At 42.1% G+C, this 16201-nt stretch overlaps 1 protein-coding gene across 1 annotated transcript; it reads right to left on the bottom strand.

Moving 5' to 3' along the window:
* Positions 1 to 1257: 1257 nt before the first annotated feature.
* LOC128471198 (myosin-1B-like) lies at positions 1258 to 13046 on the bottom strand. The gene is made up of 39 exons (XM_053453075.1): positions 12838 to 13046; positions 12598 to 12741; positions 12091 to 12247; positions 11882 to 11909; positions 11614 to 11722; positions 11300 to 11392; positions 11107 to 11170; positions 10927 to 11025; positions 10711 to 10814; positions 10464 to 10602; positions 10176 to 10294; positions 9922 to 10071; positions 9641 to 9811; positions 9164 to 9473; positions 8292 to 8359; positions 8109 to 8196; positions 7892 to 8009; positions 7662 to 7785; positions 7370 to 7506; positions 7034 to 7289; positions 6515 to 6757; positions 6233 to 6409; positions 5896 to 6041; positions 5668 to 5758; positions 5202 to 5591; positions 4977 to 5103; positions 4764 to 4882; positions 4425 to 4621; positions 4068 to 4251; positions 3723 to 3888; positions 3441 to 3565; positions 3053 to 3361; positions 2767 to 2970; positions 2544 to 2669; positions 2199 to 2369; positions 1988 to 2092; positions 1798 to 1893; positions 1552 to 1683; positions 1258 to 1393 (listed from the first exon to the last, which is right to left on the bottom strand). Exons 1-39 carry the CDS (start codon positions 13036 to 13038, stop codon positions 1379 to 1381), a joined length of 5802 nt encoding a protein of 1933 aa, XP_053309050.1. The 5' UTR covers positions 13039 to 13046; the 3' UTR covers positions 1258 to 1378.
* Positions 13047 to 16201: the final 3155 nt, after the last annotated feature.

The raw sequence follows: 16201 nt of genomic DNA, 5'->3' as shown, positions 1-16201 counted from the left end.
CACGCGCTATTTGATTGTGAGGTGCGACACTCCTTGTGATTGTTTACATGGGAATACAATAACTTCTAGAAGATCACACGTCACGTGTGAGCGGACACCGTGCGCTGAAAAGGTGTGAAAGTCGTGTTTTTACTATTATTTTATTTCCCGCAGACACCGAGGTCGGTGTGCAGACAGAGCGGTTTCCGTAGGGCCTCTGAAAAGAGCACTGTGAGGGACCAGACAATATCAGAAAGAGACACCCAATTATCAGCAGAGAGCGACCACAAGAAAAGAGAGGTCCTCACCAAAGAGGAATATATATAGGAACGTAAACAGCCCAACGGTTACAGTTGTTTTTTACATGTGTGTTTCCTGATCACACGCCAACACGTGAGAAGTCTCCTGATCACACACCAACACGTGAGAAGTCTCCTGATCACACACCAACACGTGAGAAGTCTCCTGATCACACGCCAACACGTGAGAAGTCTCCTGATCACACGCCAACACGTGAGAAGTCTCCTGATCACACACCAACACGTGACAAGTCTCCTGATCACACGCCAACACGTGAGAAGTCTCCTGATCACACGCCAACACGTGACAAGTCTCCTGATCACACGCCAATACGTGAGAAGTCTCCTGATCACACACACCAACACGTGAGAAGTCTCCTGATCACACGCCAACACGTGAGAAGTCTCCTGATCACATGCCAACACGTGACAAGTCTCCTGATCACACGCCAATACGTGAGAAGTCTCCTGATCACACACACCAACACGTGAGAAGTCTCCTGATCACACGCCAACACGTGACAAGTCTCCTGATCACACACCAACACGTGAGAAGTCTCCTGATCACACGCCAACACATGAGAAGTCTCCTGATCACACGCCAACACGTGAGAAGTCTCCTGATCACACACCAACATGTGAGAAGTCTCCTGATCACACACCAACACGTGAGAAGTCTCCTGATCACACACACCAACACGTGAGAAGTCTCCTGATCACACACCAACATGTGAGAAGTCTCCTGATCACACGCCAACACGTGAGAAGTCTCCTGATCACACGCCAACACGTGAGAAGTCTCCTGATCACGCTCACATTCCCCACAGGCTCTTAGTGAAACAGATTTTTGACTTGCTGATGGCTTTAACCTTGTGCAGATACTTTAAACACCCATGTGCTCAGAGGGCAGCCATGTTACCCCGCGTGCTAACCCTTAGAACCCCTTTAGAAACTGGAAGAAAAGACATGACACCAAGGACACCGTCTGCTAGAAATTTATTTGCGTCTAGAGCCTAGGATGCCACATGGCGTGTTCCCTATTTACAAAGCAGGACATATTTTATGAACATCCTTTGTAAATCTCTCCACCTCGATCCGCTTCACTCTTCTACTTTCTGAAAGTGAAAAAACAAATAAAAAATAGAGTTAAAATAAATCCGACACAACATTTGGTGTTTGCACTCTCTCCCCAGCCTACAGAGACTGGTAGAAGCATTAAATAGACAGATGTTTGGGGTTAGCCATCGGAGACATCCGAGACAAAGCATCTCACCTTGCCGATGTCCCGGCTCTTGGCTCTCAGCTTGTTGACCTGCGATTCTGCGATATCCGCGCGTTCCTCTGCCTCTTCCAGCTCATGTTGAGTCTTTCTGAATCTGGACATGTGGACATTAGCTTGTTCCTCCTAGGAGATAGTGGGGAGAGCAGAACGATTGACGGCATTCATGTCGATATGAGCCTTAATCTCCCAAGCAATAGATAAATAATGGGTTAATAGACCTCAAAATATGATACTTACCGACTCCTCTGCCTGCCTCTTGTAAGCCTTCACCTTCAGTTGCAATTTGTCCACTAAGTCTTGCAACCTAAACACGTTCTTCTTGTCTTCTTCAGACTGTAAGAAATAAATTAGAACATGTGAGTGTTCAAGGGCAGATCAATTGCTTCTAAAGGCGTTGTGTATGTATGGAAGGCTGGATCTTATGTACCTGGTAGGTCAGTTCTTTGACTCTTCTCTCATACTTTCTCACGCCCTTGATGGCTTCAGAGCCTCTCTTCTGTTCAGCTTCAAGCTCATTTTCCAATTCACGCACCTAGGATAATAAAAAATCTAGTATCTGATACAATTCGCGAGCTTCAGTAGCCATTTTACTATTTTTCTACATTCCACGTTTTATAAGCCACAAATTTGATCCATACCCTGGCCTCCAGTTTCTGGAGCTGTTTCTTGCCTCCTTTCAGCGCCAGCTGCTCGGCCTCATCCAGCCGGTGCTGGAGATCCTTCACGGTCTGATCCAGGTTCTTCTTCATCCTCTCGAGGTGAGCGCTGGTGTCCTGCTCCTTCTTCAGCTCCTCGGCCATCATGGCAGCCTGGTATATGAAACAGTCACCAGAAAATCCATTAGACATTCTACAGAGCATTTTTTTTGAGTGAATAGTTAGAAATTAGGAAAATAGTTTTGTTCTAGATATAAATCTATGGATTTAAACTCTTCTTTGAATAGACATTTAATATCGTTTGATTAAAAGAAAAGCTGTACTTACATCTGTAATTGCCTTCTTGGCTTTTTCATCTGCGTTCCTTGCCTCCTGGACAGCCTCTTCTACCTCATTTTGAAGTTGAGCTATATCAGACTCAATCTTCTTTTTGGTGTTTATTAGGCTGGTATTCTGTTTGGTTAAAACAAAATAAAAAATAGAATTGTTTAGGGCTCAAAACTATTTTTTTTAATAGTAATTCATGACTATGCAATCGAGCGACGCTCACCTGGGAGTGGAGAAGTTGGACGCGTTCAGAGGCGTCCAGAAGCTCGTGTTCTGCCACCTTCCGAGAACGCTCCGTCTGTTCCAGGGCAGACCTAATCTCCTCGATTTCTGCAGTCATGAGATTGTTGCGTCTTTCAACGATGGCCAGCTGTTCCTTCAGGTCATCGTTTGCCCTTTGAGAATCGTCCAGGTGCAGTTGGGCATCCTGCATTCAACAAAAGTCATGAAGTCATCAAACCAGTTTAGATATAAGGCGCTACAACGTGAGGTGTTTTCTGCCAGAATACCTTAAGTTGTCCTTGCACGTTTCTGAGCTGCTTCTGGGCTTCTGCGGCCTGACGGTTGGCATGGCTGAGCTGGATCTCCATTTCGTTAAGATCTCCCTCCATCTTCTTCTTTAGCCTGAGGGCATCATTCCTGCTCCTAATCTCGGCATCCAGAGAACTCTGCATGGACTCCAGAGCCCTCTGACTGTTCCTCTTCAGCTGTTCAATCTCTTCATCTTTCTCTGCAATTTTTCTGTCCACTTCAGACTTGATTTGATTTAACTCAAGTTGGATACGAAGGATCTTGGCCTCTTCGTGTTCCAGAGAGCCCTTGATGGATATTGATATTTAGAAATACCGGATAATTCTGTGCTTTTTGTGTCTTCACCATTTTTAATGCTACACTTACCTCTGCCTCTTCCAGGGCTGACTGGAGATCAGATTTCTCCTGTTCCACCTGCTTCTTAGACTTCTCAATTTCATGAATGGCTTTGCCTGTCTCAGAAATTTGTTCGGTCAGGTCAGAAATCTCATCTGGAACACAAATGAAAGACGGATTATGAAATTGTAAAAATGCAGATGATCTTCCTTTAGATCTTCTCTAAGGCTGCAATGCAAGCTGCAGTATGGGTAGTAAGTGGTTCCTGAAAAAAAGGCAGACAGCTCATTAGCTAATCTTTCCCAAACTTACGTTGCAGGTTCTTATTTTCTCTCTTGATAGTCTCCAGATGATCCAAGGCTTCTTCATAGGAGTTCTTCATCTTGAAGACCTCGGTGCCCAGAGCCCGAGCCTCCTTCAGAGAGGCCTCCAGCTCCGCCTGAGCTTCCTCGTACTTCTGCTTCCATTCAGCCAGGACCTGAGCAACAAAACCCATGATCAGCACAACTGGAATAAGCCCATGAGGAATACACATGTGCCTTGCGTCAGTGGGATTTTACATAAAAAATATCTATATTACGGAACTTTTAAGGACACCCTCTACCTCACGTTTGTTCCTGACTAACTCACGGTTATGTGTTTGTGTTACGGACAAACCTTGTCAAAGTTCCTCTGTTTCTTATCGAGGGCCGCGCAGGCAGAGTTAGAGCGCTCTACGTCCACCATCAGATCTTCCACCTCTCCTTGGAGCCTCTGTTTTGTCTTCTCCAGAGACGCACACTTGGAGTTGACGGCCTCAATTTGTTCTTCGGCGTCCTGGAGGCGCTGGGCAAGTTTCTTCCTGTTATATTAAAGGACAGGAGGTAATCTCATGATATAATCACAAGCTATAGTTCTTCTCAATATACAGTATGTCCTTGGGCGGCAGTACAGAAATTTCTGGTCTAATAAGAGGAAGCAAACCAACTAGATTAAGCAATTAGATCCAAACCTAGATTTTTATGGTACACATACTTGGCTTCCTCCAGTTCCTCTGTGCGCTGAATAGCGTCCGTCTCGTATTTCGTCCTCCATTGGGCGACTTCTCCATTGGCCTTGGACAGGGCTCTCTGGAGCTCGGCCTTGGCTTCCTGCTCCTCCTCATATTGCTCCCTGAGCAGATCGCAGTCGTGGCGGGCAGATTGGAGACCATGAGCGAGGGCGTTCTTGGCCTAGCGGGTGATAGCACCATTAGAACTATCTTCATGAATATTCATTGATTTAGCATTAGTATTTCAACAATGATAGGGAAAAATATTATCTTTGCTTATATGGTTGTCATTTAGTGTGTGGTCTTTGTCTAATTGAAAATACCTTTACTTCCTCTTCCAGGAGCCGTTTCAGCTCCTCTGTTTGTTGAGTGAACGCCTGTTTTCCTCTGGAAAGCTGAGAAATTAAAGATTCCTTTTCCTCCAGCTGCCGGGAGTATTCACCTAAAAAAAAAAAAAAAAAAAATACAGTAAAGTATTTAATTCGCTCTCCGGTATGCATCAACCGCCATAGAATTACGCGCAGTACAGCAATTACCGTTTTCTGTTTGAAGACGCGCTTTCTGAGCATTTAAGTCGTTAATGACTCGAATGTGCTCATCCTCCTTAGTCTTCACTTCATTGTATTGGTCCTCTAGTGCTCTGCACATTTTCTCAAAATTTGACTATTGAACAGTAAAAAAAAAAAAACAGGTCAGTAGTTTGGACTAGCCTTTTTCTGGGTTGAAGGATAATTGATCTGTTCTATGTCATTTTTACGCACTCTGGCTTTGGAAACAGACTCCATGTTGCTGGCCAGGTCGTCGATCTCCATCTTCAGCTCGCTCTTCTCCTTTTCCAGCTTCTGCTTCACACGCTGGAGGTTATCGATCTGTTCTCCGAGTTCCGCCGAGCTGTCGGCATGCTTCTTTCGGAGAGCGGCCGCTGTGGCTTCGTGTTGTAGGGTGGCCTCTTCCAGATCACGGCGCATTTTCTGGAACTCGGCCTCGCGCTTCTTGTTCATCTCGATCTGAGCAGAGGTTGCTCCACCGGCTTCCTCCAGACGCTCGCTGATCTCCTCGAGCTCCCTGGAGAGGTCTGAGCGCTGTTTCTCGGCCTTGGCTCTCGCTGCCCGTTCCGCCTCGATTTCCTCTTCCAGTTCCTCGATACGGGCCTAAATGCATAATAATCTGATTAATAGATGTCCTAAATCATTTATAAATCTACCATAAACATTGTAAGCTTTTAACCTGAAGCTCTTTGATTTTCTTGTGCAGCTGAGCAGTGGCAGCTTGTTCATCTTCAATCTTGCTTTGCAGTTGGTTGACTTCAAATTCCTTCCTGTTTAATAAGAAGTTATTACATATAATGTCCTTATTTATACTCGGATATATGTACGGCGTTTGACACCTGTTTTCTGACCATAAGAGCCTCATGTGGTCTCTATGCATTCACTGCACATAAAGGTCTTTTCTTACTTTTTGACTTTTTCATCCAGTTGCTGTTTGTCGTTTTCCAAGTCCATAGTAGACTCCTGGGCCAGCTTCAGATCACCCTCCAGCTTCCTCTTGGCTCTCTCTAAATCCATGCGAAGCTTCTTCTCTTGCTCGAGAGAACCCTCCAGCTGTTGGAAGATTGAACATTTAATGCATTAACGGTTGCACATACCACCTATATTTTCCGCATTTACAGTGAGGCTAAAATACAAAAGAGAAGACTTAGATTTGATCTTTTGTCCACCTGAACACTCCTCATGTGGCATCATACAGCAGAATTGGGACATTCCGTTTAGAATATTGCAATGTAAGTACGTACATCATCCACTTGTTGCTCCAGCTTGGTTTTGGCTTTGGTGAGAGTGTTGACTTTGTCTTCTTCAGCTTGCAGGTCATCCAAGGTCTGCTGGTGGGCTTCCTGAAGGGCTTTCTTCTCCTTGGTCAGTTTGGCGATGCTCTCGTCCAAAACAGCCATTTCTTCTGTTAGATTTTTCACCTACGTTAGAAGACATTTAGATTAATTTAACCTAAAATATTATATTACATAAAACAATGATCCTTGAATCTAGCATATTAAGATGTAACCAGGAAGATGCATTACTTTGTTCTCTGTGGCGTGTTTCTCCTTCTCAACCTTGGCCAAAGTCAACTCAAGGTCGTCGATGTCTTTCTTCAGTTCAGAACATTCGTCCTCCAGTTTCCTCTTCTTAGCCGTCAGCTCGGCGTTGGATTCCTCTTCTTCTTCAAGCCTCTCATTGATCTCTTTGACTTTTGCTTCAAGCTGAATCTTGGCTTTGATGAGGCCTTCGCATCTTTCTTCAGCATCTGACAAATTTTCTGATTCCTGCAGACATTTTATTTACAGAATTACTATAGGTTTGTCCAAAAGAATGGCGCAGTCAACAAGTAAATGGACAATCGTTATGCTGAAGTTTTTCCTGTAACTATTTTTTGCTTATTTTTAATGATACTTTCGGCTGATGAATTTAATAGCAATCTGCCTGTCATTGGAGCATTTATGGAGAAATGGACCTGTCTCCAGCACTTTTCTAAATTATAGTATACATTTATTTAAAAAAAGCAGTTGGGGAATATTATCTACTCATGATAACAAACTCACAGATGTAACTTGAAGCTGTAGGTCATTCTTCTCTTGAAGAACGGAGACCATTTTCTCCTCAAGCTCCTTCCTTTTAGCTTCTGACTTTGCCAGAAGCTCTTTTGTCTTCTCAAACTCTTCCTTCATGTTTTGCATCTCCTTCTCGGACTCGGCGCTCTTCAGGAGAGGCTTGATCTTGAAGTAGAGCTTCATCCATGGCCAGTGCTTGACGTTCATGAAGGCGCGGACGTTGTACTGAATGCAGAAGACGGACTCCCTGGAAAATGAAATCAAAGTTTATTCAGCATTCTCTCCTAGATGTGTTTCTATGTGATATTCATCTCATAAGAAAAGTACCTCCTCTCCATCATCTTTTTGAACTCCACTCTCATCAGGAACCCACGGCACATAGCCTGAGTGCGAGTGATCAGCTGAGCTAACTTCTCATCTCGCATCTCCTCAAGGGTACCCAAAAGACCGGCTTTGAAGAAGACCTTTTTAGAAATAATGGTAAAATGTTTGTTGTAGATTTTTGTCAGTAATTCTGTGATGTGCTTTGTAATATTAATAAGAATCTCTTCACAGTCAGTACATAATTTAGTAAGCAAGTTATAAATAATATTTCTATTTTGTAAATCTCGTGCCTTACCTTAGTGTGACCGAATTTGTACTGAGTATGGTCAACATCAATAGAACCCAGAAGTTTCTCTGAAGCCTTCTTGCTATCAATGAACTGACCATCGGGGATAGCGCTGGCATTAAGGATCTTGTAACTGTAGAGGAACCAAGATTAATTTGATATAATCCTTGGTGTAACATGAGTCACAAGACTGCTACAATATAAATAATACATCGGTTATATGAAGGAATGACCCATACCGCTGTTTGAAGTCACCGTAGAGGATCCTGCTGGGGAATCCTTTCCTGCAAATCCTGATGCCCTCCAGCACCCCGTTACACCTGAGCTGATGCATGACCAGGTAGTGATCCATGATACCTAAATAGAAATATATCAACAGTCATAATAGTGATCAGTACCTTAGACCATTCCATGGATACCTTTCCTCAATTTAAAAAAATGGTCGTCGTAACTCACCGGGGGTCTTCGTCTCATTGGGAATCAGACAACGTACAAAGTGAGGGTGAGTGCTCCTCAGGTTGCTCATCAGTTTGTTCAGATTCTCCTGTAAGATGTAAATACAGAAGATGTCACCTTCACCTAATAGCAACATGAACTTAAAATGAGGAGTAGAATTCTCTCAGAACAGGTTTTTTTTACCCTGAAAAGAGCAGACACGGTCTGGAAAGAGGAACCCTTCTTCTTGCCACCCTTCTTGCCACCAGAATCTACAACAGAGTAAATGTTTAAAGCAGTGGCAATAACCTCATTGAATGAATATGATGGGGAGGCAGGTATATTAATTATGTTTTTACATCATCTCTTAACAATGATTTAGTGAAAAGAAAAAAAAGAAAAAATGTCGGTGCGCTAAGCTAGTCTCAGGCTCAAATAATACAAATTTATAATATGAGGCCTACCAAACAGGTGTAAGCATGCTGCAAAAACAGTGAATTGGCTGTACAATGTATACAAAAAACAAAAACTGTCTGCGCTTCTTACCCTAATAAAGTTGGCAACAAATATATAAACATAATATAAATGAGAGGTTTTGGTTATATGAATTGGCCAAAGCATAATTAAGCTCACCCGCCACGTCAAGGCGCACTCTCAATAGGGTGAGAACCTACTCTCACCTCCTACATAGGGGGCACACAAAGCAGTTTATACGGCTACCAAAACCTTATTAATGTGTTGGGGGAGGTGCAATTAAACCTCCTCCCTATTAACCCCTGGACAGCCAGCTGCAACCAGACTGATGAGGAGCCAACAACCTCAAATATGTGCAAACAGGGAAAAGAAAAAATGTCGGTGCGCTAAGCTAGTCACAGGCTCAAATAATACAAATGTATAATACGAGGCCTACCAAACAGGTGTAAGCATGCAGCAAGAAACAGTGTATTGGCTGTACAATGTATACATTGGCCAATTCATATAACCAAAACCTCTCATTTATATTATTTTTATATATTTGTTGCCAACTTTATTAGGGTAAGAAGCGCAGACAGTTTTTTGTAACAATGATTTAGTACCTGCGTCTGTTGCAGAATATGCAGAATAAAGGAATGACAGAAGCTTCACAGAAGACTTCTGGTAGAGCCCAATGACGGTTTCATTCAGCGGGTCCTTATTCTTGTCGAGCCACCCAGAGATGTTGTAATCCACCGTCCCGGCGTAGTGGACGAGGGAGAAGTGAGCCTCTGCCTTGCCTTTGCCTGGTTTTGGCTTCTGGAAGTTGTTGGATTTGCCGAGATGTTGGTCATAGAGTTTGTTGGTGAATGAAGTGTCTGTTGCCTTGGGGAACATGCACTCCTCTTCAAGGATGGAGAAGATGCCCATTGGCTATCATGCAAACAGTGAAAACGTTAAACAATTGGAAAGCTGGCTATATATCTATACGTCAGAATATCATCAAAACGAAACATAATATAAAACGGTTCCAGTAACAGCCAATGCTTCTATTTTTCTCTTATGTCTAATTACAACTTGTATTGACATGTATTCGGTACCTTCTCAATGAGCTCGATGCAGGCGGCCAAGTCCATGCCGAAGTCGATGAACTCCCACTCGATCCCTTCCTTCTTATATTCCTCTTGTTCCAAGACGAACATGTGGTGGTTGAAGAACTGCTGCAGCTTCTCGTTGGTGAAGTTGATGCACAGCTGTTCCAGGCTGTTGAACTGTTTTTGGAAAAGTCCAGATTGTTCAGATAAATAAGAGATTTTATGTCACATTATACACCTTCTGTGTCGGTTATGGGTTATTTCTTTGTTATTGTGATGTTACTTACGTCGAAGATCTCAAAGCCGGCAATATCCAAGACACCGATGAAGTGTTGTCTTGGTTGCTTGGTGTCCAGCTGCTGGTTGATACGGATGACCATCCACAAGAACATCTTCTCGTAGACAGACTTGGCCAGGGCACCAACCGAGTTGTTTACCTTTTAATTAATAATAATTCAGAGCTCATTAGAAGCCAGACTCAGAAAGCAGGTTTGGGCTGAGCAGATTTCAGTAAGGGAGGGAGATGTTGCGTTGGGATTACCTGTTGCACGGTTTGACCTTTGGTCACAAATTCATTCCCGACTTTGACTCTGGGGTAGCACAAGGCCTTGAGCAGGTCGGCCGAGTTCAGACCCATCAGGTAGGATATCTTGTCAGCCACTGTCAAGCAGTTTGAGAATATTGTAAGCAGTGCTCTTGAAGGAAGAAACCACCATCTTCTCTCAGTAAGTGATATTTGGCTAGTGCCAAAAACTCAAACCCACGTGGTTAACTTTGTATGTATTGCTGATCTATTGAAGACCATTCTGCGAATAGTGTGTGGACTCACCTTCTGTGCCGTCGGGCTCAGCCTGCTCCTCTCTTTGCTTCTGCTTGAACTTCATGTTGCCGTAGTGCATGACGGCGCCCGTCAGCTTGTAGATGCCAATTTTTTCATCTGAATTGAACCCCAGGATGTCAATGGCTTCCTGCAAACCACAATGTTTCGTCATATGGCATGGAAGGCACGTGTCCAGTCAGAATATACGGTCAGTTTGAGGGACAATGTATCTAAAACTGAGTAAGCGAAGACTTACATCAGTGGCTATCAGCTCCTCTTGGTCATCAATGCTCGCCACAGTGAGTTCACCTTGGCTGATGAATGGGAAGTCGTAAGGGTTGGTTGTAATCAGCAGCTGTTCTGTTTAAAGAAATTTTAAAAAAAGGATAGTCATCTTTAGATGTTTCCTTGAGCTTGGCGTCCCGCCAGCACAATGCTCCGTTTAGAGTGGTCTTTTTCTACGCGTGCTTACCGATCAGCTCCGGCTTCTTGTTAGACATGATCTGATAGAAGATGTGGTAGCTCCTCTCTGCTGATAACTGGAATGTTACTCTAGATTTTTCCAGAAGATCTAAACAAATGAATGTGGATTACTGACATGTTTGACATGTGATATTTCAGGTTACATCATAATCTTACGTATTAAACTCACATGTTTCGATATCAGCAGAGGACAGTTTGCCGGTGGTTCCAAAGTGGATCCTGATGAATTTACCCTATGGTTTAAAATATGAATAAAGTCCATGACTTGTGATTAATAACACTTACTGCTGCCTACGTTGAAGTATTCCAAAAGGAAACACTCTGAGTTCTCAGTCTGATTCAGACGGTTGGAGCCAACTTACGAAGCGGGACGAGTTGTCGTTCCTCACGGTCTTGGCGTTACCGAAGGCCTCCAGCAGAGGGTTGGCCTGGATGATTTGATCCTCCAGGGTGCCCTAGAAAGATGATATTTTGAAGTTTGTTTGTGGAACTATGATCTTAGAGGAAACATATCACAGCTGAAAGGCTGAACTGCCCGTGACAATGCTTGGATGAACCGGTGGGATCAGATGATTTGATTGTCCTTCACTCAATATGACATTATAGTGAATAATAACCCATGATGGAAAGATATTCATTAGGGCTCTGCTGGTGCGCTTAAGTCTCGGAGACCAACCTTGCTCTTCTCGGCTTCTTTCTGCTTCTTGTCTCCGGTAGCTGCGATTGTCGCAAAGTACTGGATGACACGTTTCGTGTTCACAGTCTTTCCGGCCCCGGATTCTCCGCTAGGGAAGAAATTAGATGATTACTTGTATTACCAGCGCCCCACCTTAAGGATACAAGTTATTTGAAGGCTTCCATACATTCAAAATAAATCAGGGCTATTTCTGCGTTATGGAACTATTTGGTAACATTTACAGATATTGTCAAAGGTTTACACTTACGTAATCAGGACGGACTGATTCTCACGATCTGTTTAAAAGGAAAAAAAGAATGATGTCTCTCGAGCATGTCTTATATTTATGTATTTACTTGACTATATATATTATTTTAGTTATTACATTAGATAAGCAAACAATGTTTCTTATGCATTTTTTCCTTTTAGTAGTACAAATTAAATATGCCCAGAATGTTAGGTCCAGAAGAAGCTCACCGGTTAACATGGCCTGATAGGCGTTATCAGAGATGGAGAAGATGTGTGGTGGAGCCTCCTGGCGCTTCTTGCCCCGGTAAGCGTTCACCACCTCCGGGTTGTAGACGGGAAGCCACTTGTAGGGGTTCACGGTGGCGCAGAACAACCCGGAATAGGTCTATAAGGAGGATAGTTGGACAGTAAGAAGAACCACCTCACTTAATAGGACGTTCAGAGAAACGTTCTCCTAGATGACACGGCTCAACATGAGTTTAAATAATAATCAACAAATATACTATTCATGCAAATGAAGCTGGGTTGTCTACACAGCATGTGCCTCATGTCCTAACGCTTAACAGACAGCATGGCAACGTAACCATTGTAGTGTACCCTGTATTCACGTACACAAGTCTTCTGTAATTAGGCATAAATCCACCCTGTATGTTGGCCCCGGGGCAGTTGCTTAGAGAAGTTCTGCGTTTTGTCGACACAGAAGCCAAAATTGGTTCCACAGGAGCTTAAACTTACGTAGATCATCCAGGCTGCGTAACGCTCTTTGAGGTTATACAGGACGGACGGTTCGTTCAGGTGGGTCATCATGGCCATGTCTTCAATCTTATCATACTTGGGTGGGTTCATGGGGAAAACCTCATCGTCCTTCACTGTTACAGTCTGCAAAACATTACCAAAGATTATTAGATGTCAGTTCCAGCCTCTAGTTAGAAAGCCGACTCTTCCCCCTTTTTTGTTGTAAAACCCCTTCCTTACGGTGTTGTCTTCTTTCTTGACGGTGACTTTTCCGCCCTCTCGGCTCTGAATGACACCCTTCACATACATCTGCTTTGGGTCTACCACAAAGTAGCAGGTTTTGGCGTCGAACGGTCGGTTCTGGGCCTCAATCCTCTCCTTTTCCGATTTTCGGAGGAATTGGGCGGCCTCCCCAAATGCAGCCATCTCACCGTCCCCCATGGCTGGTTTTTACTGCAGAGAAAGGAGCAAATGAGTAGAATAACCCGGAGATTAACCCCGGAGCTGCCATAAAACTACACGGCAAGTTAATCTATGGATCCTAAAAACATATGGCTGATTAGAGAGGTTAAACATTCAAGATTTACAAAATGTTACTACAGTAAGATCTCACGGAAAAGCTTCTTCACATTCAGAATAATTAAAATTATTTTTCTCTAAGTCCACTGTGGCCCAAACGGTTAAATTGTCCTGGACTTTGGGGTCACATGTATAGTAATTTAAGCGTATAATATTGAATTTACAGAAAGATCCTTTTTTTGTTCCATGGAAAATTAATACAAATTCAGTTTTTTAGGATATTCATTTTTTTTAGTGGGATACATCAGACAACTTACCTTTAGTATCCTTCCCAGGTGGAAAAAATGTAAAAAGGAAGAAAGCTGCGGAAAAAAACAGGTTGTGTTAATTTTATTAAAATGGTGACAGTTGTAAAAATTAATTATTTGAAAACCCCAAATAAAAATGCCTAAGGCTCGGTTGCTGGAATGAATATTGTGTTAATCCTTAAATATTTTTATTAGCGTTCCTGAGCGCACCGATATCTCGCTGGATCTCCAAGGGAAAAGAGCTGCCGCAGCTGCTGACGAACACGTTTCATGCGTATAATATAACATATAAAAAAATATACCTAATTCAAACTACATTTCTGGATATTTTTGAAAAGCTGAAATTAAAGATTGAAAAAAAATTGAAGATTGAAAAAAAATTTAATTTAAAGATTCATTTTTTGCACAGAAATCCAACACAAAACGTTTAGAGTTCCAGAATAACCCTTTCATATATACCTAAAAAATTTATCTACGCATCTTTCTATTTTACATTTTTACGTTTGGATGGGTTTTTAATGGGGCGATCATTCGATTCTTCGATCTGATTTGGCGCTTCAAACATTATCGTCTTCTATCTAAGCTTTGAATATTTAATATATTAAAATTACACTATTTTACCTACCCCAACTTAATTTCCCTGCAAAAAAAAAAATATCATTCAAATTTTAAATTTGAATTTCCCAAACTGGGATTTTTGTTTAAAAAAAAAAAAAAAAATGTAATTAAATAAAAAAAAAAGTAAAAAAAAAAAAAAAAAAAACCCTAAAAAATAAATACAATTTTTAAAAAAAAATGTAAAGACTTTGGCGCTGTTGGTCTTCTGGTCCTCAAGAGACACGGACCCCGTGGGACTAACTTACCTCTAGACGCAGAGCGAGTGAAGGATAGAGGCTCTCTGATTCCTAATCGCATTTATACCGTAACATCTGCTAATTCAGCAATATCGGCCCCTTTATTTGGGCATTAATATTACGAGCCCTCGGTTGCTAATTTGTCGATGCTATAATTTCACCCGCGTCGAACGCTGGATGATATGAGATACGGCCGGTACCCCCCGGCCATATGGAGGAACCATTTTTGTTGTGTGAAGTTTTTATGTCGATGATCCCAATATAGAACTGCGATTTCAAGCAGAACTGAATCTCGATAGAATGTTTCTGCGGACGAGAAGGAAATTCCATAATATTTCCAGTGTACGTTTTCTCCAAATTTATTAACGCTCCGTTCAGGGTATCGTTTTCCGCTGCCGAGGAACAGATGCCTGCGTGTTGACAGTTGCTACGTATAAAATATCTCGCCTGCAATCGCCCAGAAAAAAAACGATAAGATGTTTAGAACATGCAACCCCATCGCACCATTCGCCGCGCTATTCAGTCTTTACTTTCACAATATTAGCTAATTTTAAATTAAATTGTTAGGAAGCAATAACAAAAATCACCACTGGGCACTAGACCAAGCAGTGTTTGGATATATGGATTTTCTTATATGTAACTAGTGACATTTTTGGTTTCATTAACCCCTTCACGACAAAGATTGTACATGTACGGGCTCACAAGGCATTGTCATTTAATGGGTTTAACTCGTTGTCCATAAGGGGTTCAAATTTTAATTTTGCTTTCAGATTTGTTCCCTTTATGACTAGGAAAGAAATAAATTATAATGCACAATATTATAATTCTAAGATGCCGTTAGATCAGGATTTAAATAAATGACGGCCCCCACAATCGTCGCTGAGATCATCTGGTGCCGAGTATTCCATGTGAGAAGGAATTAAAGATATTATTTTAGTTTATGATTTTACCAACAAATTTTGTTGCGGAATCGACAACTTTTTTTTTTCCAACTACATTTGTTAAAAATTCCATTAGGGGATTTAAACACAAATAGGACAGGAAAACGGTTACCCTGAATCTAAAAGAAGACCAAAGGACTCATTAAGGTTTGATGGCCGACTAGATGGGGTGAAGGGGTCCGATCTGCCGGCGGATGGGCTTGGTGGTCGTGTCGTGGGGTTTTTTTTCTCAATTTTTCCGGTTTGCGTTTTGCTTCTCCGTGCTGTTGGGTCACTCGTCAAGGGCGTTCGAATTAACATCTGCTAAACATAGGCTCCAACATGCAGTCGGAATTAGATCGGTTTAAGTGTTAATTGTACTTGTTGACCTTGAAGTTGGAACTTAAGAAACTTTATTTTTTTCTTAAATATGTTCGATTGTCTCTGTCTTTGGTATTTTATAAATAACAAAAATAGATATTTTATTGCAACATATTTACATTTATTTTGACTTTATGAATATATTATGTTTGTACTCTTCTGGTGATATCTTTTACTTTTTTATATATATATTTGTGATTTTTTTTTACGTGTTTATTAAAAACATGGAAAATGATGCATTACATTAGAATCTAAAATGTCTTTTTCAGGAAGTGGGTTAAGTCAGGACACGAGCTTCTGAAATCTAACACTCGGGCTTCTCCGACTGGTGATCTGTTCCATGTCAACACTATGCTCTAAGTGATATGGAGACCATCACTCAATAGGCAAAAAACTATTTGCTGTTTTTCAGTAAACTGTGCAAAGTAATCGCCCTTACGCACTCCCTAAGTGAGCAGCAAGCAGGAAGCGGTGTTAGGATCCAACAGGAAGTAAGTGTTGCAAAGGGAAACTGCTTCCCCCAGTCTAGGGAAACATGCTAATGCCATTTTACATCGATTTACTTCTTATGAAATATTCTTTAAATCTCTCTGGCTGACAGGGATAAATGGGGACGCGCGTG

Source organism: Spea bombifrons, chromosome 13 (genome assembly GCF_027358695.1).
Source record: "Spea bombifrons isolate aSpeBom1 chromosome 13, aSpeBom1.2.pri, whole genome shotgun sequence".
NCBI classification, from domain to species: domain Eukaryota; kingdom Metazoa; phylum Chordata; class Amphibia; order Anura; family Pelobatidae; genus Spea; species Spea bombifrons.
Note: the sequence above shows the minus strand (reverse complement) of the source record. Positions and strands in the feature narration are given on the sequence as shown.